Genomic DNA, 24728 nt, shown 5'->3' on the forward strand with positions numbered 1-24728 from the left:
GATAATAATGATGGACATGAAGATCAGCAGAAGGGATTTTAAAGGGAAGGCCGTTTTTCCCCATCTCAGAAATCAAACAGACAGACCTTTAAAGAAAGCGTGTGTAAAGCACCAGTCCGTTAACACCACATTTAGCTTCGTTCGTACTCATTAAGGAACTCGAACGTTCTTCATTAGTAGTTCATTTAGAGGTCTTTTATTAGATTATACAAGCTTATGGGGTGTTGAGTTTCACTTTATGACTCTTTTCTATTCTGTAGTACTCCCTGCCTTATTTCCCCTTAATATTATCCTCTCTGTCCCTTAATTTCTTCTTCCTGTTCTTTCTTTCTCACACTCATACACAGACACTTTCTTCATTTCCCTCCCTCCCTCCCTCCCTCTCTCGAAGGCAGAAGTGGTACAGATTGTTGAGACATGGACCCGTAAACAGAGCTGTGTGCAGCGTCATCGATCATGCCGTGCTCCGTTAGCTCTGTGCCGTGTTATTTTCTGCTTGCCGAGCCCTAACACGCTGAAGGTTTGCCTGCAGCGGCGGGTTGAGGAGCTTCCGCGCTCTGCACCGTAATGAAGGCTCGGTGAAGCGTGCGCGCCGCCGCAGCCCTGGCCCCTGCCGTAATTTGTTTATCTGTCTAAAGATTACGCAGGCCGAAAATCCACAATTTTATGCTGCCTTTGTAAATTATCAAGGATCTTTTTGATGAATGTATCTGTGCCACTGCTAGCAAAAAAAAAAACCTAGTGCACAAATTGGAATGTTGAAGCGTAGCCCGAGATCGAAAAGGTAGCATCTGTGTGTGTGTGTGTGTGTGTGTGTTTGTTATCAGATCGTAGTGCAAGGATGACCTGTATGCTTCTGTATTATTGGTTTGAAGTTCATTCAGAATGAATTTTGTGCTTCGAAAGCCCTCGAGTTTTTTGTTCTTCTCACTCTTTTTGAGCACACCTCAGCATTCTCAAATAGGTCGACTGCAGTGTTCCGTGGTTGAGTGTCTGCTTTAAAAGCATTTAGTTCAGGTTGAAAACCACAATCTAGACAATACAAGCTTCCTTATTTCGTCATGTAATGTCAACTGTCAGAGAGGCACCACATTCACTGTACAGAGTAATTAGGCATTAAGAATTGGTAAGACAGTCCATATTTCTAATACAAATTTATTGGAACAAATTGTACTTTATTACGTAGGAAAGTAAAAGCAGTTCTTTAAATTTCAATGTAGGCAACGGCCACTTTTTCTTGCATCATTCACCTAGGATGGGGTCATCAGCTCTGCATGACAATTTTTTATTGTCTCTGGATGTAGTGTTGCATTCCACCCTTTCACTGTATCTGTGCACAAGAACAATGGAATTCCACACTTCGTAGTGTAATGCGACCGTAACTCGTTCCTTAACAGTCGAGCAGTCCGCCATCAGTGATTTTAAGATGCTCTATAGCCATGAAATATTGCCTAGGTAATTTCCACCCACCTATCTTCCCCACCTTTTTATTGCTTTTATTTAGTTTTTTTATTCAAAGAATGTTTACACCTGCACACCTGATAATTCGTGCATTTAGCTAATGAGCTGATCATGTGGCAACAGTGCAACGCCTAGAGTCATGTAAATACAACAGCCTCAGGTAATGTTCAGATCACCCAATTAGAATGTGGAAAAAAATGAAATTGACTTTACCTGTGGTTTAATTGTTAGTGTCAGACAGGCTGGGTTAAGGATATATCTACAACATATTTGTTTCCCGGAATTTGCACGCACAACCTTTTGTAGAGTTTTTTTAGAATGGTACAATAAAGAAACAACATCCAGTGAGCAGCACTTCAGACGGAAACGCCTTTTTGATGAAAGAGCTGGTTAATGGAGTATGGCCAGAATTGTTAAAGCTGACAGAAAGGCTACCGTTACTCAGAAAAGCAAAAATGTATCTCAAAATGCACAACATATAGAACCTTGAGAGGAATAGACATCACCACCATTTGACTTCTGTTAGCCAAGAACAGGAAGCTGATGTTGCAGTCGGCTTGTAGTCCATAGGTGGGGAAAAAAAAAAACCATACCCTGGTTTGATGAGTGCCAGTATATGATGAACACCCACGCTAGGGTCAGAACTTGGCTCCAGCATCAACCTACCTTTAGTCAGCAGTTCCTGCTGGTGGAGGTGGTGTAATGATGTGGGAAAAGTGTGTGGCAAACTTTGGGCCTGTAAATATCAATTAATCAGTGCTTGAATGCGTTTGTCTGTTTGCGTAATGTTGCTGACCATGTGCGTCCCACAATTTACCCTCTTCTAATGACTACTTCCAGCATCATGTCACAAAGTCCTCTCAAACTGGTTTCAGGAACATAAGTTTAATGTTCTTCAATAGAGTTCCCAGGTAACAGATTTGGATGTAGGATATTTATATATAAAGAATATCTTCCCAGGTTTTATTAATTTCTAATAAAGTGCTCCACGAGTGTCATTACATACAGTTTTCACATGACATGTTTCACTCTACAACATTTTCGTTGGATTAATATATTTTTCTTTAATTGTTTTTGTTTCATGCCATTGCTCAGTAGTTTCACTGCACCTAGAATGTAACCAGCTGTTTGTAAGAAATCACCATATGCTGTATGTTAACCCAAACAGATAATAATAATTCAACAGTTGAAAATACATTTAGAGTAAAAACTGAAATGCACCACCATATTAGTATGTTTGTAATAACGTGCTGTGTTCAATCATTTGGAATTTCCCACTTTTAATTTAACCTGAATGGGTCATTTTAAGCCATTTTGGTGGTAGAAATAATATATTTGCAGTTCTTTCTTTTTTTTTTTTTTACATTTATGGCATGTGACAGACCACGTTTTTAGAGCAACTTACATTGTTTAAGGGCCCAACAGGGGCAACTTGGTGGAAACCCTACCTGGGACCGTCTGAACCATAGTCCAATGCCTTAACCGTTGAACTACCCCATCCCTGTTATTATTAATTATAATAATACCTAATAATATGATAATAATTTTTTCCACTTGAAATAGACATTTTCCGATGAAAATTGTCACAAGTAATAATGTTTATTTGTTATGGTGTGTCTGATTTTGTTTGTGCAGATAGTTTTTAAAAAGTTGAAAAATATGTTACTTTTACCTACATGTTTATCACGATATTCTGAGACAATTTGGAATTTATTCAGGTCAACATGTTCTAAATATTTGTGTGCTAGTTCCAAATCTGTCTGTTGTAAAACAGTTAAGGCTTAACAGTGAAATGAGGCTTACTTTTTTTTTTCCTTTTTTTCTTTTTGTTTACAGCCAGAGACTGAGGAGAAGTCAATAACATATGATAACATAGGGCCCAATGTCTGTATGGGGGACCACAAGGTACGTAACCCTTCATTTGCGATGCATTTGTGTGTAAATCTGTGACCCCAAGTGCATGGTTGTGAGCATGTCTGGTTGCCAACATCAAATGAGTCTATAGGCTAGGAGTTTAACTGGGAGTCTGGTACTGCAAGTGTGACTGAGAGCCAGTGTGCCAGTGTACTCTGATTCTGTTGCTTTCCTCAGACTCCCAGTATGGGGCTGTGAGGGAGTCTGAGTGCCTGACTGGGAGGGAGTTTGTGTGTTTGACTTTGAATCTATGAGTCTGACAGGGATAGAGTCTGTGTGCCTAGTTGGGAATATGTGTGTCAATGGGGATATGCATGCCTAACTGGGAATAGCTGTTTGGGCAATGTGGTGACTGGGAGAGAATCTGAGTTCCAGGCTAAGAAACGTGTGTCTAAAGTGGTAGGAATCTGTTTAGTTGGGGCGGGGGTGAAGGGGGGGGGGGTCTGTAGGGTGACTGGAAGGCAGTTAGCATGGGTGACTGGGAGGCAGTTAGTATGGGTGACTGGGAGGCAGTTAGTATGGGTGACAGGGAGTCAGATTGGGCAGGAGTGTGTGAGATAGACGGAGAATTTTTCTTTCTAACTGGGAATCTGTTTGTATGCCTGGGAGCAAGTCTGTGTTGTCTAGGGGTCTGTTTAAACATGTGATTGTGTGTCTCTGACAGCCTTTACGGAATCTGATTGAATTTCTGTATTTTATTTGTCATATAACATATTTCCATTGAGTTTGTCAGTTAAGCTTAACATTTTTGCTTCCTAAAAAAAGAAAGACGGAAAACAAATGGTAAGCAGAAACAGTTTAGAGAAAGGATTCATCTCCATCTCTGCTTGATTAACCTCATTATGTCGTCTTGATGATATAGCCAGAATTACACTCACCCCCTAAATATCTGTCATTTTCATCGTATTGATTGAAAACTTCAAAAGGTTTTTCAACATGCTCACATTAACATGGTTTTACACATGTTGAGACTTTAAAGTGGGAGAATATTGAGAATTATTGGAAATGCACAAGGGATGTGAAGAGTCTCAGTCATCCAGGTGAGAGTGTCTGGAAGTTCAGTCAACTGGACGACTTCTTAGTTCAGTACATCTTACATGTACAGTACGCCCAAATTATGCATGGAGACAGAGAGAGCTCTCTGTGTATTGGACATTTGCATGTGTGTATGGGATACAGTCAGGTCACTATAAGCATGCATGAGCCACACACAGTCATCAACAGCACAGTCATCTCTGCATTGGATATAGGGAAAGCCTAAAAGTATCCCATGTGTTGAGATAGAAGTTTCAAAGTTAATGAAGCTGTTATTGATTCCTTGTTTTCTCTTTTCTTTTTCTGTGTATCTGTATGTTTTGCAGCCTGTCTTCCTGTCGTTTCGATTAACCACAGGGGCAGGTAAACCTATTGCAAATATGCACAAGTGTTGTGTCATGCAGTGATGTGGTAAATATTTATTTCTTCCATTCCTTTTTTGTTTTCTCATTTTTAAAAATCACACCTCATTATTAGAATTTAAGTAGTTTGTAATGACCATGCGTGACTTGTTACTGTGTGTGTGTGCGCGTGCATGTGTCCGCGTGCGTGTGTGTGTGTGTTTATTTGTGTGTGTGTGTTTATTTGTGCGTGTGTGTTTTAATTGCCTAGATATATGCTGCCAAAGAACGGAGGGGATTACACCACAAGCGACCCTGTGAGAAAGTCTGAGACAGCTGGATGCACACACATATACATACACATACATACACACACTCTGTCTCTTATACACATTCACAGAAAACCCTGATAAGACTTTTCAGCCGGACTGACCAGTCGTAGTGAAACAAGTGCAAGCTAGCACACGGATAAAAAAAAAAAAAAGGCAGCATGTACCCACAAGTGAATTAGGATTCAGGAACGCATACCAAGCAGCAAGCACACACACACACACACACACACACAGCTCACGCTTCTCACTTCTCTTGTTGGACACTCTTCCTGCAACCTTTTTTGTTTCCTGAGCACCAACAACTCAAAGGACAACTCTTCTTATATAATATAGCCTTGTTGCCAAAACTCTAATAGAAAATCAGAAGTACTACATATTTTAAAGACAATACTTGCGATTTTTAGATATGCCTCTACATTATAGAAGATACTTCCATATCTTGTGTAAGATGTTTTAAGAAGTGCAATGCAAAAAAAATGTTATATATATATATATGTATAGTGTTAGGTTTATTTGTACATTGGATTATTATATAGTGGTGATAATGTTTTTAGTGCTGTTTTCTTTCGCTGTGCATTCTCTCTGTTGGATTAGATTTTTTTTTTAGTTCATTTCAACAGTTGATGCAAGTTTGCTGTATTTTCTTTACTGACTTTACTCTTACTTATGCTTTTTTTTTTTTTTTTTGGCATACTCGTGTGCCCAGCACACACCCTCATGTTTCTGAAATCCACCAAGTCTCATTTTATATACTGTACATTTTAAAGAGATGATAATTTATGATTCTTATCACAATGATTACACTGAGGTATAGCTAGAAACCTGTCGCTTCTCAGCTGAACCATTTGAATAGTTAGTTATAGATATATAAAAATATATATTAAAACACACATCATCTGAAGTGCACCTTTATTTGCAATTATATGATTTTCACATAGCTTTTCTAAGCTATCCTACCAGTGTCATAGGCCATGCAAGTAGCTATATAAGATATTGTTTCATATAGCAGTCTCACTTGGTTATTGCATTATTGTTCTTATCCTAACTTATTTCTGTGTAATAATATGGTTCTGAATGTGATATTTTAGGTAGGCTTGGGTATCTTTAAAAAAAAAAAAACTTGTTTTTTTTTTCTTTGTGTTACTGCATCATGGTGCCAAGTATTGTACACAGCGGACAAATGTGTGTTAAGAATTTGCATTTCCTCATATTGATTTTAATTTAGTACACTACATAGTTCACAGTCCGTGTGAAGCAGGTAGTTTGATTTGGATTTCTTTCTTTTTTCTTTTTTTTTCCTCATTTAAATCACCTTAAGTGAGAATTTGCAGCAAAATCCATGTCGTCATAAGATCTTAAGAGTGGCTTCCCAAACTGGCATAGCTCTACTAAATAGTGTCAAAATAGTGTGCTAACTAAAAATGTGAAATAGCCTACTACTTTCCAGGCCTATTTATGGCATTAATTATGCAGTTTTGGGAGAAAATGAGGCGGTGATGTAGACGACACGAATGTATTATATTAGCCAAAAAAAACTTCCACGCACTGTCTAGTAGTAGCCTACTATTTAGTACGATAGTATGCCATTTTGGACACTGCTCAACACCCCCCTTTTAAAAAAAGATCCCGCCGGTCACGTGATGCGGTGTGTTCCCTCTGTAATCGCAGATAGAGATTGAGCTCCATGGGTGGCCTGGCCTCTTCAAGCAATAAAACCATTAGACCTGAACAACTGAGTGTTTGTCATTATTCATTTCACTTTTTTTTTTTTTACATAAGGCAGTCTATAATGTATACAATATATGAAATTGTATATAATCTTTTAGACTGTTTAAAATTATGAAGACTTCTTACACACAGCAACCTGATGACATCCTCAGCTCCGACCACTTGCCACAATCCCTTCGTGTCGTACATGCCTAAACCGAAAGTTTCAGAGTGTGTGTCATTATATATTCCTCTGCAAACCATCCAGTTGTGTATCGCCATTGCTAGGGTTTTAAACACGACAGAAAATTGTATTGTAAAAATGTAAAATCATTAGTAAAATAATTTTCCAAATCTGCATGCAGGTATTTATTTTTTAACCGTTGTTTATTCTCTTTAAAAAGATTATGTGGATTTCTCAAAACGCTGATTGTTAGATTTACGTTTGATATACTTAAAAATTAATAAATGAAAAATATAGAGGTTATTATAGATGTCCTTTTGTAAAAATCGAATTAAATGTCAGTAATGTGAAGTTTTCATCTAATGATGTCAGTAGTCGCACCTTTTTATAAATGTATATACATTTAGATATAAAATTTTATGCATGGTTAAACAAAAAAAATGTAATTTTTAGCATTTTAAAAATGTAGCATTATTTAAAGCCTAAATGTTTGTCTTTATTAACTATACAAATGTGCACATAATTAATTTTATTTAATTAATTTGATTTTATATTTTGTAAAAGTTTTACTATAAAATACTAGTAACAATTCTACAATCGCCTAACGAAGATTATATGAAATGGATAATTAAAAAAATATATATCACATAATGTCTTTGGTCATTTAAATTGCGTTAATTAATTGCGGACACTCGGAACTGAATTCAAATATCCTGGTAGTAAGTCCTCTGGAAAGACATCATGACCCTTAGTTACATAATCAATTTAAACATTTAGAATTACTTTGCAGCATAAAACTAAAGAATAGCTTCCTATTGTATAAAGAACTTGTATTGGTATATTTTTTTTTCTGTGTTGAATTTACAAGTAACAAGCACCTGTTGGCTTTAGTCGCTGTTAAGTATCATAAAGCTTTGCATTTATTTATAATTCGGGCAGCAGCAGACTCATCCTAACATTTTCGGGCTGAAACAAATGTCCGTGCATTGTTTTAACCTCATGTAGGAGCAGTGGACGTCAGTTAAAACGCTGGATTTATGGTGCATTATGGGTATTAATAGGATGTTGGAAAAAAAAAAAAAAGATCTAGGGAATATAAATTGACCACTGGAAATTCAGACGCAATACAACATGGTAAAAAGCAGTAGTCAGCTCTGTTTGATTTTCATGAAGACGGTAATGTTCAATAATTGCATAATAAATTAGTTTCAATATATTAATAATGATTTTCTTTTGTTAAGTTCATGTTAAAGTTTAGTGCCCTGAACGAATTTTATTCTAAATATTTGTATTGCCTGTTTAATTAGAATTTTATTTATAGAAATTAAATCCTCCTTATTTAGATTAAAATCCGATTTTAGTTTCACTGAGTGTAATTTGATAAATGATCCATGGAGAAACATGTATTAATGTCTTTATCTTACATGTTTAAATTAAGCTTTTCCTGCGTATCACATGTTTTACGGTAATTTAAGAGGTTAACGTACACTGCTTATAACTTCTAAAAGTGGAAATAAGACTAACAGGTTAATTCCCAACACTTTAGGCAGTAACTGTCTAGATGGACCTGTCCTACAAGAATACAATTAAGAGTATTTTTACTGCAATAAAAAGTCAAACTACAATAATTAACTAATCAATTGTTATAGCTAATATTGTGTGCAGTCTACCAAAACAAGAGACACAAAAAGGTAAATAAATTTGAACGTTTCAGTCCTTCTTTTTTTATGTGGCATCCATAATGCAAAGTGTTAGTCACGCTAACATCTGAGAACCTTACGAAATGAAATAAAATCTATTGAGACATAGTTAAAACATAAGCTTGTTAAATAATTTATTGATAATACAAAGGTTTTCTTACTTCAGCACTGAAGCAATAATATTCTCTTAAGTCAGCATTTAACCCTCCATCTGGATCTGTGTTTACAGAGGTAGCCCTAAAACTTAAAGTCCTTTTAAATGAAAAGAACTGGCCAGGGAGGATACTGTTAAAACTGTTAGAACAAGTTCTATTTACATGATCATTTACACAACCGGAGGAGTTGTACGCGGCTTAAGTCTCAAGTCGTGAAACTTGGAGAAGTAGTGATAGACTGGGTTATTCTGCGACAGGAATAAAGAAATAAGGTTTCTGCCACAGGAGAGAATGAGTGCACAGTGGCCATGTCCTTTTGGCGGCTTAATAACATAATTTACTCGGTACAAAATATATACATCTGAGATCCGCTTGCGGCAGCAGTAGGAGGCTCTGAGGCCCTCTGTGTACCCTGCTTAAGTTTTATTTTTTTTCCCTTAAGTTCCTCAGCTTTTGGAGTAAGAGTCTGTGCTCAGCATCACAACGTGTCCGAGCTGCTGCTGCTCGGGCTCATAAGCGACAGGTTCGCCGACTTGTGCTTTTTCAGCAGTCTCGTAATTTTTTCGTCGTCTGAGTTGGGATCCAGCGGCTTGTTGTACTCGTCGTCGTCCTCGTTATCCGAGCTTTCCTTCATCTTCTCCGTTTCCGAGTCGTGCTTCTTCTTAGCAGTAGCCATTTCAGCTGCGTGCTTCTTGCGCCACTTAGTTCTCCGGTTCTGAAACCAGACCTGTTGGTGGAGAGAAAATTAATATGTAACATATTTTTACAGAGAAGTTTTGACTGGCACTGTAAACTATTAAGTGTTTTGTACATAAGTATACAGGGTAGGAAATATAAAGGGTCAATAAAATTATTTTTTAAGAAAAAAATATATATTGTATTTTATTTGTATATTTTATATGGTAACTTTTACTGACATGCATTAATCTGCGAACAACACGGCATAATAATAATAATAATAATAATAATAATAATAATAATAATTATTATTATTATTATTATTATTATTTGATGTTAATGGCTATTTTAAAATTTAAACTTTTAAGCTGCTTTATGACATTGACCATTGTTAAAAAACGCTATATACAATTCGTATGCATTATTTATTTTTATTTATTCCATATCTAAAGGATTCGTACCTTGACCTGGCTCTCGGTCATTCCCAGTGAGTAGGCGAGGCGTGCTCTTTCTGGCCCGGCCAGGTATTTGGTCTGTTCAAAGGTTTTTTCCAGCGCAAAAATTTGCTGTCCAGAAAAAGTTGGTCTGGAGTGTTTCTTCTTCCCGTCCTTATCCAACATTATATTTGCTTGTGCTGAAAAAGACAAAATGTTTCGTTAGTTAGTTCAGTATATCAGTGAGTTTTGCTTTTAAAGGTAATTAATTTCAAAGGCCTTTAGTGTTGTCAATATCTACACTCTACGGATTAGTAGATACCTGTAACAGGTTGCTTATTAAAACAATAACAATTGCTTATTAAAACATAAAAACAACATAAAATCGTCACTTAAATATTATAAGCTTCTATCTCCCATATCCATACCCATTAACCAGTATGACTACAGTCATAAAAGGTTGAAATAACACTTTCTTCGATGGCGGGACTCATAAATGTCCACAATTCGTCTGTTTTTTTTTATGTCATAATTATTGGACTAATGCACTAATTCTTTACAGCGTTAATTTCCGTCTTTTTTGTATTGAACAAAATAAAACGAAAATGAAATAAATCTCAATCTCTACCTGTTTGCATTAGCTGCCTAAAAATAAATAAATAAATAAATAAAAATTACGGCATGAAAAGAAAAGGTTCAGATCAGTTCTCTTACCCTGGCAGGGCAGTCGGGGTTCCCTCCACGGGGAACTCTGCATCATCCCGGGCCAGAAGATAGGCGCTCTGCCCGGGAGCTCCGCAAGCGGCTTCGGGTAACGCGATACGGCAGCGGGGTTAAAGTACATCCCGGCGGAGGTGGCCAAGCCGTTTATCCGCGGAAAAGTGGAGAGCAGTTGTCCCGCCGTGGTGATGGGTCTTCCCAGGATATCGCTAATTCCGTGCGGTGTGCCCAGCGGGAGCTGTGAGCTGATGGTGGTGAGGGATGGAGCCTTGAAGCCCGCGGGATTCTGCAGCGTGTAGGGGAACAGCGAGCTCTTCATCTCGGTCATGTTGTGAAGCGCAGCCAGGGGCGTGCTACCCAACACGAAAGCACTCTGCCTGTTAGCATCCATTTGCCCCACCGCTAACATTTGTGTGCATGAACCACGTAGTATGCGCGTAAAAATTGAACACCAAACAAAATCTTTAAACACTAAACGAAGTGCCAACGGGACAACTGCAGATGTCCACAACGCAAAGTTTATCCAAGACGAAGAAGTGCTGTTGAAAAGTCTAGAAACAAAAGTTTTAAGCAGGCAGAAACAACAGAATGTCTGCCCAAGTATCAGGCGAGTCTCCGGTCAGAAGTGTCTGTAGTTCGGCGAGTGTTATCTGAGAGCTCACCGCGTTGCGTCTACAATCCGCTGCGTAGTCGGAAGTTGCAGGTCGTGTATAATATATTTCAGCGCGCATTAGCTCGACTCACTTTGGTAAATTGACTCAGTGTTATGATGCTCGCGCAGCTAGAGCCGCTGATAACCGCGCCGCCACCTGCACGCGCGTATTTCCCATTGGACAGGGGCTAAGTGAGGGCGCGCTGTGATTGGAGGGCGAACAGCGGGACGCTCCGTGTGCGCGTCACTTGAACAAAGCCGCACTCTATCAAGCTCTTATTGTGGCGCTATTAGAGACGCATCATACTGTAGAAAATCATTGTTTCCAGATTTGACAAAAAAGACACATTTACTCTATGACCCATTACAGCTGACAATGTAAGTACATTAACCTCGATGCAATTGTGTGATCATTTTACTGTTGCTAATGAATTAAGCAGGGGAGTGCATTTTCAGCTTTTTTTTAGTTTGTTTTGTTCTCTATTGATCTTTCCAAATGTTTAATTAAACAATATAATTTGATTACAGAAGACAAAAGCAAATGATTTACACTTTTACCCTCCTGTGTTATTTACACGATTTCAAACCTTATGCCTTATTTTTAGTCTGTTTTTTAAATTATTATTATTATTTCCATCCTTCTGAAAATCTTCAAAGATTGCCCTGGGTCATGACTGATACACAGCCTAGTCAACAATCAGTACATGTAGCTACTGAGATTATTTCGAAACGTTCCACCACTTAATTAAGACTAATTAACTGATAATATCTTCCTCCTCACAAAGCATAACGTGCGTAAAATTACATTGGCTATTCTGAGTGCAGTTGGCTTTATTAGAAACATGATGTCATTAGATGTCATTACATGCACTCATTATTTTAATGCAACATTCAGAGGTACTTTTAGGCATTAAAGGGATTTAGGCATAATTATTATTTTGGACAACTACTACTACTACTACTACTTCTAATAATAATAATAATAATAATAATAATAATAATAGCTGGGCGCCTATATAATACAACCACCACCCAACAAGAACAACAATAACATCAATAAGAACAACAATAATAATTATAATAATAATAATAATAATAATAATAATAATGACAAATGGAAATATATGAGTGCAAATTTTTACATTCACAACACATCTGGGCCTGAAATGAAAACAATTCGTTGTTTTTCTTATTTAAAAAAAGGGGGTAGATAAAAAGTGTTTTTTTTTCCAAATTTTAAAAACAACAATTACTCTTAAACTAAGTTATGATAAGGGAATCATGTATACGACCTTTTAACACATTTGCATCCACTGTATATTTTATTGCTAATTTATTTATTTACAGATTTTAAGCGTGTTATGTAATTTGGCACGGGTACCAGAAGCATGGCATAGAGCTGTGAGCGCAGTATTTGAATTGTACAGATATTTAAAGAGGCTGGAGCTCCTGTGGTGCAGTGTTTCAGCTGAAATATAACAATCAATCAGCGAGGCAAACAGGAGGAGGAAATCCCCATGATAACACATCTGCTAGCACCCCCCCCCCTTCCACACACACATACACACACACACGTTCCAACATACACTGCCTTACTAAAACGCCCAGTTCAGCATGTACAACGTAAACAGCATGTCGGAGTGTTCACATAGGCTACCTTATTGTGTCTTGAAAAAGAAGCACAATAACGCTTACATTTTCTAATCACAAACAAACAAACACAGTAGCCTACTAAAAAACTTTTGTTACTGAAATTTGTTCGATGTGTGTTTTTTTTGTTCGATGTGTAAAGTAGATTTTTATTTGTGTCATAAAGCACTTTGGAACCATGTAGTTCAAATAATAAGAGTCGGGTTTCTTTCTTTTTTTTTCTTTTTGCGTTTTTACGGCCTATATAAATTGTATTTTTTTTCTGTACAGTGTCAGTAAGCTCACTTAACATACTGCCGTAAAAAGTACCATTTATTTGTATTTCTCTTTTCTAATACGTCCTTGTTAAAATTAATAATTTTATTAGAAAGAACAAGAAATATCAAACACGTTTTTCATATTTACGTTTTTCATTTAAATTTCATTTCAATTATGATTTTTTTTACGCCACCTAGAAGTGACGAGATACTGGGCTGGAAACAATCTAAATAACACCGACAGTTATTGATTTTGTCTACAGACTGTAGTCCTGTGTCTGTCTGCCTCGCGTCATGCTAATAATTTCAAAAATGGCACTTGACTTGTCTCAGTGTTCCATCTGCATTCCTCGATTAGAGAACACTGATTTGATAAGCGTTAAGTAACCCAATAAAACAAATATTTTAATTCCAATAACCCTATAATAACTAGACAAAACAATAATTAACCATAGCAGTAATAACTGGTACTACTGCATTATTAAAAATATATATATATCACATCTGATTTGCTAAAGGGTTTTTGGTTTGTCAAGTTGGTAAACTCTTGTTGGTTCCTTGTATAAATTTACAGGAAAGGGTTTTCTTTCCAAAGAGCACAGAGGAACCCACTTATAAGTTTGCAACTGGTATTTAGTCATATTACTCATCCTCCTCCTCCTTCTCCTCCTCCTCCGCCTTCTTATCCTTCTTCTTCTACTACTACTACTACTACTAATAATAATAATAATAATAACCTTATTATTGAGTATGTATGTATGTATGTATGTATTATTATTATTATTATTATTATTATGACTATTATTATTATTATTATTGTTATGTGTAGTAATAGTAGTGAAAGTAACATATAACAACAAAACTATACTATTAATAACAACAATAATACAATTAGATACAATTAGTAATAAATAAACATTGCAATTTTTAAAAACATTATATATACAAATTTACAAATAGCCAAGCAAGCAAGCAAAATACACCAACTATAATTTTTTATTTAATTTTAAAAGCGTTCATAAAGCAAAGCAGACTAAAACTAAAAAACAAAGAAAATAAACAAATAAATAATTGTTATTGTTGCAAAAAGTAAGTCATACCGCATGCATGAAGGGAGCATGTGCAGGCTTTTACAGCCACCCAGTGGTGCAATTATGTAATTTTGACTATGTGTTAAAACATATGCTACATATGTATAATTTTTTTTTTTAGAAAGCAGACTGGTCCTTAAATCAATTGACGAACATTGTAAATTAAAATTTTACAAGAAAAGTTTTTACAGTGATGTTCTTACTGTACAGGTCAATCCATACAAATAGAAAACAAGCCACACATATGCTTTCTTGTTTTAAGGCTTAATACTTTACCAAAAAATGCAGTAGATTGCAAAAGAAGAATACAGTGCAAAAATACAACATCCTTGTGTCCATACAGTTGGATTAATTAATGCAGTGTAACATGCTGTATGCTTTTAAATTGTGCACTTGAATGTACCTGTGGGATAATATTAATAGGTTGTTTTTCCTGACTTGTTAGCTTAGAAGCATTAAAACACCAGTGTGGAATAGATTACTCTAAAGCAAACATCTTCATTACTAACCGTTATGTATTCAATGATTATTAAATTACATAAGAATTAGAAATTTGCTAAACAGTACACTGATTTAACATATCAGGTATACAGAAACTGTCCATGTGGGCCATGTACATACACAACTGATACATTGTCAATTTTTCTAGTTTAATTAATTTCCATTTGCCTAGTGTATTTAAAACAATATCATCTATACCATTTGTTATCAAAGTTGGGTTGGGGGACCTCTGGAGGTCTGTAAATAATTTTGATTCATTCATATTTTCTCACACATTTCATGCATATTTTCATATAGTGTTTTTGATTCTATAAAGCAGCTTTGCACCATTGACCATTGTTAAAAGCGTTAAACAAAATACACCAACAATTGTTAAAGTGATTATACTGTAGCTAAAACATCATCAACAACAACAACAACAACAAAAGTTAAGTCAGTTTAGTCTAGTAAAGCCAAATAAAGATTTAAATATTTATTAATGTAAATAATGAAACAATAAATCATACTATTAAAATGTGTTTACTGATTATTGATTAATATATTTGTTAGTATAACTGTTATAGTTACAAATGGATCTTTGTAATATCTTTGGAAACTCCAGATTTAACCACCAATAAGCAGGCTGAGGCTTAGTTAGTTGGGCCATAGTGCCACCCAGTGTTCAAACCTAGGAAGTATACATCTTAATCTTTGAAAGTGCTACAATATAGACTGCAGTTCTGATTAAACAGTATATGACTTTGAGAGATCCTCTTTGAATGTGTGTGTTTTTTGTGTAAATGTTGTACACTAGAAGCAGTTAGTAATTTTCCGAATCACAGACTATGAATTGTAGACATATTTAAAAACATAGAAATCAGAATTTATTCCTGTAAAAGCTTAAAAGATCAACCACTTGATGGCAGCAAACACTCTGCATCCTATAAATATATCTGAGTATGTGGGAAGTTGAACCCTGCCTCTGGGATATTTGCTCTACCTGTGCTTGGTGGGTTTTCCTCCATGTTCTCCACAGCCCATAGACATGCTGTAACCTGATTTGATTCCAAATTGTCCATGATTAATAACTGATTGTTTGTGCTTGTGCCCTGGGTTAACACCCCATTCAGGATGTCCCCTGCTTTTTGCCTTGAGTTCCCTGGGATAGGCACCCATCACCCTGCACAGGAAAAGAGGTATTATAAAGGAATATCTGAGGTAATTAAGACCAAAAAAAAAAAAAAAAACGTATTGTACGCTAAGTCACTTAACTTATACCCGCACTCATCTTTACCTTAGTAATTAATAAATATACTGTTATTGATGAGTAATCATTCATCTACATTTGTGTACAGTGAATGTAAAAAAGTTGACACACTGCTGGTAAAAGTCTAGGTTGAATTGCAAAATTTTAGGTGATGTAAGAAAAAAAAAATCAGATATTCCTACCTTTAAGGTGATATACAGTAGTAGAGCACCTAACAAAAATTATGTAGAAAACAACAGCAACAATAACAAAACAAAAACAAATTAGAGGCACAAGCATGCACACACTCTCACACCTCCTTTCACTCTACAGGAAGTTTGGAAATGCCAATTAGCTTAATCTCCATGTGTAAGAACTGTGGGAGGAAACCCATCAAGCATGGGGAGAACATGCAAACTCCACATACACAGACACAAGGTACCCTGGAGGTGTGAGGTGACAGTGCTAACCACGATGCCACCATGCTGCCCACCACACACACACACACACACACACACACACACTTTACAACTCTGTAAATAATACTGAAAGCATATAATAACTATGAAAAATGTTTTTGATCTTGGGTTCCTGAGGAATTGACAGGATGCCCGAAGGTAATGCTTAGGAAGGAGATCTACCTGGATATAGGGAGATAAGTGAGGCATCAAAGATAGGGCATTTTACCTGAAATATGCATACAAGCTGTGGATATGAACAAAATATAATTGCACAAATAAAACAAAGTAAACAGTAAGCATCTCTATATGAAGAAAAAATTTAAAAGGTAGAATATGAAAATGACATATTTTATATGATATAATTGTAAAAAAATGTTTTAACCACAGCAACTTAATTTTATGCAACTTGGTGGTGAGTCAGAGTCTGTTTTGCACGCTATAAAAATGCAATATCACTTGATCACCCTCTAATAATTTTACTGAGCTCCCAGTAGATTATCTTGTTTAGGAATATGTTGCATCTTCTTAGTGGGGAAAACTGGTTATTGTGCGGGCCAATTTAACAGAGAAAACCCTTATGATAAGACCCATCTGAATAAACTGAAAATATCTGTAACCCTAAGGTGTACTAGGAGTATCTCATTATCATGCTGCCATCACTGGCCTTTACTATTCACACCGAATGGCTCCACTACTTTGTTTTAAGTTTATAAAAGTCTTCTTTTCAATTTTTGTTGCAACGTGTTGCAAGCCATTGCTATTGGCCATCTGTGTTGAGGCTGCAAAAAGCAGGGGTCCTCAGTAACAAAGTTTTTCAGACAAAAAAATAAGTTTATACTTTTGTATTTCTTGCACTATGGTTAAAAGCCATAGGACAAAATTAAAAAAATGTTTAAGAATATATACATATACTGTAATTTGTTACTGCTTTAACCCTGGGGCAGTGAAAAATCTGGCAAGATGCTGGAAGATATGTGGGTATTAACAAGTGGAGATTTTATGGTGATCACACCTGCATCCAGGTTTATACGAGCCTTTACCTACCGACATGACGGCTGCTCTTAACCCAGGAAGATAAGCAGGAAAATGATGCTAGCATGATCCTATATAATAGATGTTTATTTATTTCTCCATGCCATAGCTTTAATGGGCCAATTAAAGGAATTATTTGTTGGATGTTCATTTAAAAAAAAAAATCCCTTGAGGGTATCCTTTAAAGGGAGAATTTTTAAGGACTTCAGATTTAGATAAATTTTTCCACGAGCATAGACTATTAGAAGTGATTAGCACAGCATGTGCTCAACATGCTTGTGAAAGATTATTTCAAAATGCAAATCCCTGATGTCTAATGTTATATAGTATGTATTGAAAAAAAAAATCTGCTCATGGCTAATTCCAGGTTTCTGTTATCACCTCCTTATAGATGTTTTATTGTCTTCCTCTTATTATTATTATTCCTATTTTTTGCACCTACTATTGTCATGTCATTTAAACAGTCATGTTTAAAAGTTAGTACCCCTTTTTAATTATATGTAATGTTGTGTAAAAACATCATAAAAATCATCTGATCATAGCAGGTCATACTATAAAATCATCTACACCACAGTTTGGGGTTACTTTCTAACTCCATGATTGTTCCTGATTTTTATTTTTATGTTTCCTGACTTCATAACGCCTCTAATCTGAGGTGCTGTTAATTGGTAATTTTTCAGGCTGATAACTCTAAATGAACTTCTCGTCTGCGGCAGAGGTAGGTTTTGGTCTCGTCCTCCTGGGATGGTCTTCATGAAAGCCAGTTTTATTATGGTGCTTGACGGATTTTGCAAATGCACTTGACAATACTGTTCTTGCAAGAACTATTACAGAAAGGCTGACCTCTGTGTCTTAAAATAACAACTAACTGTTGTTTTTGTTGTTGTTATGTAATTACCTAATCCCATATGTGTTTATGTTTATAGTTTTGAAATCCCCAGTATTGTTGTAGAATGTAGAAAATAAACCACTAAACAAAAACAAAGAAATTTGCAAGTTTTGAACGGTAGTGTAAATGTTTTCACAATTTCATTATTTGTCTAACAAAAATAAAGCCAAAAATAAAAACGTGGTTAATACTAAGTACTCCCCATGACTCAATTGCTTGTAGATCCACCTTCAGCAGCAGTAACTTGAAGTAATAGTTTCCTGACTTTATCAGTTTCACATCAGTGTGGAGAAATTTTGGTCCATTTTTTTTTACAACATTGCTTCAATTTATTGAGGTTTTTGAGCGTCAGTGCTTAGTCATCACTTGGCATGACCTGGAGGACAAGAGGTCCAACTCTAAGGCCTGACTGGTACTGAGCCTGATTCGAATGGAGGATCATTGAAGCTAGGAACCATCACAAGATCTGACTCAGGAAGAGCAGGGTTCAGTTCAGATGGAGTTGAGCATGACTTGGGCAGATCATAGCACATATCTTGGAATGGTTCAGTCATAGAATGCCATGGAACAAGGTTGTATAGGTGGAAATGATTCCATTGTAAAATACATACTCTGTGATAACGTAAATAGGGAAATTGCCCAGCATAGCTGTAACAAGGCCCTTAACAATTATAAATCTTACAAATTAGCTGCTTTTAGATAAGGGTTTATGATAAGGGTTGCTTTATTTAAGTATATACATGACAGCTATGTCATTTAAATATCTGTTTGTATTATGATATATAATCACTGTATACCTAACTTAAGATTAATCATTAATTGTAGTTATGACAATAACAACAATGACAACCCAAATTATAGCAGCCCAAGAACTATGTGTTTGTAATTGATACTAACCAAACACAGACAAATGTAATACTAAATTATTTGAATTTATAAATACTGAAGATTGGTGCTGGCACTAAGATGGATGTAATGCGTTCTGTAAACCAGTCACTTAGGATTTTCTGTTGTCTGCAGGTATTAGTTTTAGACCTTTACATGTCAGCATGATAAATAGTGTTCAACACACTGTGAGAGCATACTTTACCTTCAGCTTGGCACATGCTCATCACCTCCTTTTACACACCCAATATTTCCACTTTATGAAACTGTATCCATTAATAAATTATGTATAAAACAGTATGATAAAATGTCTGAATTTTGAAATCCTAACCGAAGGATCTCTTTTGGCAGAATGGTGTTCATTTCTTAGTATAGTTCAGAAAATTGTTTCGCAAAGTTTCCTAGAATTCTCTCAGAGAGCTCCTATATTATCCTATAAAAAGTCCTAGCTGGGAGTCCTAGACTAAAAGTGATTTAGGAAACTTCTCAAAGCATCTCTAAGGAAGGAAACCATTTATCTTAGTTAGGAGGTGTGGTTGACCCCGTTATTAGGAATGATGCAGCAATTCAAAGACTGTGATTGGTTGATAAAAAAAATAATCTCTGACCTCTGTAAATCTTAAAATGCGCGTTTTGTGAAAATATATGACAATAGAATAGACAGTAAAATCATACTTATTGTATATAAAAAAAATTGTATAATCATGACTATAGGCTACTTTATGCAAATGTTTTGTTGTAGGCTAAATTAAGTCTTAAAGTTAATTAAAACAGCCAAATGATAAAAATGTGTCTACTTTTGAAGCAACCAATTTCTAGTCAGTAGTGACTATGTTTAAGTTCTTACATTTATTAACCATACTGATTTTATTAATTGTGGACTGTCATAAGCACAAGTTTTTTCCCTCTCATAGTTTGTCATGTACTGTACTGTGCAGAAATCATATGTGTTATTAAATTATGCACATAAAAAAATTCTTTACTGGAACAGGTTGCAAAGTGCCTAAAAATGTAAGTGTTTATGTAACAACCTGAGCAGCAACATAATTTCCCATCCGTTTCGTCTGTTCTAATCACACAACGTTCAACATCACTAGTATACGTATCACTGGCCTAAACATCTGTCATCATCTGCACATGTTACTTACTGGTTCCTGCCTTAAATTAGATGTTATGCTTGAATGATTCATAGATCACTGCGTGGCTTAACAAATAAAAACATTCATCCAAAGGTGCTCAGATACAGGGACTAAATTTAAAATGAGAAAAAAAACTTGCCAAACAATTTGAGCCAAAAAAATCCTTCAGGAAGCCTGGAAAACTACTTTTGCACAGTACTGCATATTCAGTAATGTATGATACCATGTAAATACAATAATAAAATACTACATCTTCAGTAGCCACCCTGAGAAAAAAATCAAAAGCAAAATAACAACAACTGCAACAAAACACAAGACTTAAAACAAAACAGTGATCTCAATATCATCTGTAACAGACCCAGATCTTTATTATTATTCATAAAAACTACTATGAGAATTATTATGAAATATCTAAGAGTGGCTGGTTAAAACAACATTTGAGAAAACATTTAATTGCATCTCATATTGGTCTTAATATTTTGATATTGGTTAATATTCCCGATACTCTCCCTTAATTAATACTATAGGGATCTAAGTTGAGAGAATTATAGATTTTCTGTAATCTGCTGGCAAAAAGGTATTCTAAATGATAAATTAACAAGTACATGTTTGAAGCCTTATAAACAAACACCTTACCACTTTTGATCAGTTGGTAAAATAATCCATTAAGCATACAGAGAAACCAAATTATTTGCTAAAAAAAAAAACTAATCGTGTAACTTTCATATGAAATTATAATAATTTATTAGCAGAAAAACAATCATCTTTATTGGGGAAACTTGAAATATGGTAGATTGGATTGCAAAAAGTAGGAAAGCCTAGGATAAAAAAAAAAAAAAACTGGACAGCCAAGAAACAGCCTAACCTGCATATCTTCGGACTGTGGTAGGAAACTTCGAGTACCCAGAGGAAACCCACCAAGCACAGGGAGAACATGCACACTCCATGCACACAGAGAGGGGAATTGAACCCGGACCCTGGAGGTGCAAGGCGACAGTGCTAACACTATCAAGTGTCACGTGCCACCTATTAAGATAGTTTAACTGATTAATTAACTTTTCCACTATTTTTACCAGATTTTTGTTAAATCAGAATTTTGTTCCTATGTCTAGTTGTTTAAATATGTTACATAAGCCAGGCCTGATTAATTGTCATTTAATTTCAGCACTTAATACACTTCACTCATGAAATATCATAACATCTTTTACAACCTAGAACATCACATAACATCTCTTTTCTTTGAAGCATACAGTACATGTAGTAGAAACCTAAAACTTTTTCATGTGATGTTTAACCCATCCATACCTATACCACTGATTATGTGCGGGGTTGTTGTAGGGCTGCTGGAACGTAACCTTCATGGAACTTATGGCACAAGGTGAGGTACGCTCTGGATCAGGTACTAACCCACTGCATGACACAAGCATACATGGACTCACACACTCATACATATACATTACTGGCAACTTGTAAATCAAACTAGACCACATGTCTTTCGACTGTGGAAAAAAAACTGATACACAAGAACAATTCTGGTGAGCAGTAAGGATCTTCTAGTAGAGCTTTCAGTGAGCATAGACAAACTCAGTGAAGTGTTTCTTGTTTTGTAATAAATTAGAAAGATATTTTGAAAAAAATTAAATGATATAGTTGGTAAAAATATTTTTCTGCATTCTATGCGTTCTGACACCCTTCTAAGGAAACCAGCATTAACTTTTTTCAGCAACTATAGCTACAGCAGCTCTTTATTGGATCAGACTCCATGGACTAGGCTTTGCTCCCCATGTGGTTCACAGGTTTCACTGGACAAAAATAGACTATTGAGAAAATCGCAAGAGAGGACATGAGCCCGCCTAAAGTTTGCCAAAAGGCACCTGAAAGACTCTCAGACCATGAGAAACGAAATTATCAGGTCCAAAGAGACTCTCTGGCCAGTCTACCATATAGGCCTGATTGGTGGATTGCTGCAGAGAAATCTCAAGTAAACTTTTTTCATGTTGTCATTATGGGGTGTTGTGTGTAGAATTCTGAAAAAAAAAATTATATTTATTTTAGAATAAGGCTGTGACATAACAAAATGTGAAAAAAGTGATGCGTTGTGAATGCTTTCCGGATGCACTGTATATTTGAGCTATATCTACTGTATATATTTAAGATTTTGAATGAATGCCTAAGTTAATACATCTAAAAAGCCACACTTATTATTTCCTGCAACTTTGCTATATTTTATACGTTAAACCGAGGATGCCAACAAGAATCACATTTCTTACATCCCAATCTGGATGCCTATTTGCACAGTTCATTTGTTCCTTAACAGAGATGAATGTGTGGGCACAGTTCCTCAGAGTATTACACAGAAATGCTGTGCAGTGTGTATTAGTCTTGAGAGACATAAAACCCATCAAACCCTGCAACAAGATTTAAAGCTTTAAAACAGATTACTACATTTTTAACAAATATTGCTTGTAGAACATGACATTTACATTTAAGTATGAATGTTTAGACGTAGTTTATTATTAAAAATATTAGTTGTATCACATAGGACTTGTTTTGGACTTGCATTGTTTCTTTCATACCTGTGTTGGAGCACACCACACTACCAACCACACTGCACATTTGCACCTGACACACACACAGTATGTTACACATTGCTGGTTCTTATTTATATGCATAAATGAGGACTAATTATGTACTTCGAAACGTGGACAATACCACTGCTGCTGTCATACACACTTCACCTCATTTCACACCTAATTGCTACCCATACCGCTGATATTATACCAACATGCCATTTCTTCATTTATTCTTTATTTAAAAGTAATTTATAGAGTTTATACTTTTACATTTTATATATCTCTAATTCATATTTAATTTTATTGTAACTGCATATTATATATTTGTTAATTTTATATTTTACATCGTTTCTAGCGCAATAAGCTTCATCTGCCTTCTTATTCCATTTTATCTTCCTTTTAAAGGTCACGAACAGTCATATTGGCATTTCACTGCATATCATAATATGTATGGTTGTGTACGTGAGAAACAATTTTTTTTTATTCATTTATGATAAGACTTAAACCATGCTATTATTTTGTCCACCATATGGAAAGTAACCATCAGAGCATTTCACAGGTATTGCAATTTTACACTTGACCTGCTTAAATTAAACTGGTCAGTCACTTTAAGAACTTCCATATAAGATTAAATGGTTCTTCAATTTCTTCTTAATTATTGAAATATTTTTTCAATGATTTATTAATGCCCTTTAGGTATGTGTAAATTTAAATATGTGGGTAAGGTGAAGGTAAATAAGTAACTGCAAAATTAAACAATTTTTCAATCTACATTCGGCACCACAAAACAAAGGAAGGAAAGATAATGCACTATTCATGGAAACCTAACATCTGCATAAATATTCAGTACATGACAAACCATTTTGTCTGGTTTTATCTTTTTTTTTTTGTTTGTGTAAAAGCCATTTGAAAAACCCAATAAATTTTTGAAAAATCATGAATATTTTTATAAACATGCTAGTAGCCCAAAAATATTATCATAAAGTCATATCTGCTTATAATATATTGAAAATTATACATACTGTTTCAAAACATAAAATAACCTTTACTAGCTGCTTATTCCCAGATACCTCTTTAGCAGGTCAGAAACTATATTATAACAGTTGGTAAATTTAACTTTAATATGTTTTTATTTATTACAATGATTTAATATTTGTTTAAATCGGCAATTTTCTAATTTTTTTTAGAATCATTCAACATTCTTGTCCTTAAATGCCCAATGCACAGGTAGCGAGCTGAACATTATGATTAGGGAAAGATGCTGCTGTAATCTAGTCCTGGAGAATGGCCAGACTTGTTCAAGCTAACAGAAAGCCAACAGTAAATAAAAAAACGTCTCATTAAAATCGAGCTATGCCAAAGAGGATCTCTAAAAGCAACTAACCTTGAAGCAGATGGGCTACAGCAGAAGGAGCCCACCAGGTTCCACTCCTGTCAGCTAAGAACAGGAACTAAGGCTAAAGATTCCATGGGCTCACCAAAATTGCATAATACAATATTAGAAAAAACATTCCCTGGTTCAATATGTCTTGATAACTGCACTGATTAACATGGTTCAGCTGAAGTTATTTAACCCTATCCCCGATGCAGTGAGGGGCAAGATGATAGCTTAAAGTTTAGCACTTCCAGGGTCCTGGAATCATCTTGCACCTCTAGGGTCTTGGTTTGATTCTGTGTGCATGGAGTTTGCATGTTCTTCCCATGCTTGGTGG

The 24728-nt window shown here is 35.5% G+C and overlaps 2 protein-coding genes across 3 annotated transcripts in view; one reads left to right on the plus strand and one right to left on the minus strand.

Moving 5' to 3' along the window:
- The window catches only part of LOC128528802 (inositol polyphosphate-5-phosphatase A), a 166638-nt gene extending 159823 nt beyond the window's left edge, over positions 1–6815 (plus strand). The window contains exons 14-16 of one of the 2 annotated variants that reach the window (XM_053501937.1): positions 3298–3366; positions 4737–4821; positions 5023–6815. In XM_053501937.1, the coding sequence (XP_053357912.1) occupies positions 3298–3366; positions 4737–4817 (150 nt within the window). In that variant the 3' untranslated portion in view covers positions 4818–4821; positions 5023–6815. The remainder of the gene's footprint in view (positions 1–3297; positions 3367–4736; positions 4822–5022) is intronic. The other variant, XM_053501936.1, reaches the window with a different exon arrangement.
- A 1976-nt stretch (positions 6816–8791) lies between these two features.
- Positions 8792–11405, minus strand: nkx6.2 (NK6 homeobox 2). The gene is made up of 3 exons (XM_053501939.1): positions 10656–11405; positions 9969–10141; positions 8792–9556 (listed from the first exon to the last, which is right to left on the minus strand). Exons 1-3 carry the CDS (start codon positions 11068–11070, stop codon positions 9308–9310), a joined length of 837 nt encoding a protein of 278 aa, XP_053357914.1. The 5' UTR covers positions 11071–11405; the 3' UTR covers positions 8792–9307.
- Positions 11406–24728: the final 13323 nt, after the last annotated feature.

Source organism: Clarias gariepinus, chromosome 8 (genome assembly GCF_024256425.1).
Source record: "Clarias gariepinus isolate MV-2021 ecotype Netherlands chromosome 8, CGAR_prim_01v2, whole genome shotgun sequence".
In the NCBI taxonomy this organism is placed as follows: Eukaryota; Metazoa; Chordata; class Actinopteri; order Siluriformes; family Clariidae; genus Clarias; species Clarias gariepinus.

What these genes read in the sequence shown, in the direction of transcription:
- nkx6.2 (XM_053501939.1), bottom strand. Translation starts at nt 11,070, where the DNA reads ATGTTAGCGGTGGGGCAAATGGATGCTAACAGGCAGAGTGCTTTCGTG. An exon ending in ACCCCGACTGCCCTGCCAGG is followed by an intron (nt 10,142 to 10,655) that starts GTAAGAGAACTG and finishes TGTCTTTTTCAG; the next exon opens with CACAAGCAAATATAATGTTG. An exon ending in TGACCGAGAGCCAGGTCAAG is followed by an intron (nt 9,557 to 9,968) that starts GTACGAATCCTT and finishes CTCCACCAACAG; the next exon opens with GTCTGGTTTCAGAACCGGAG.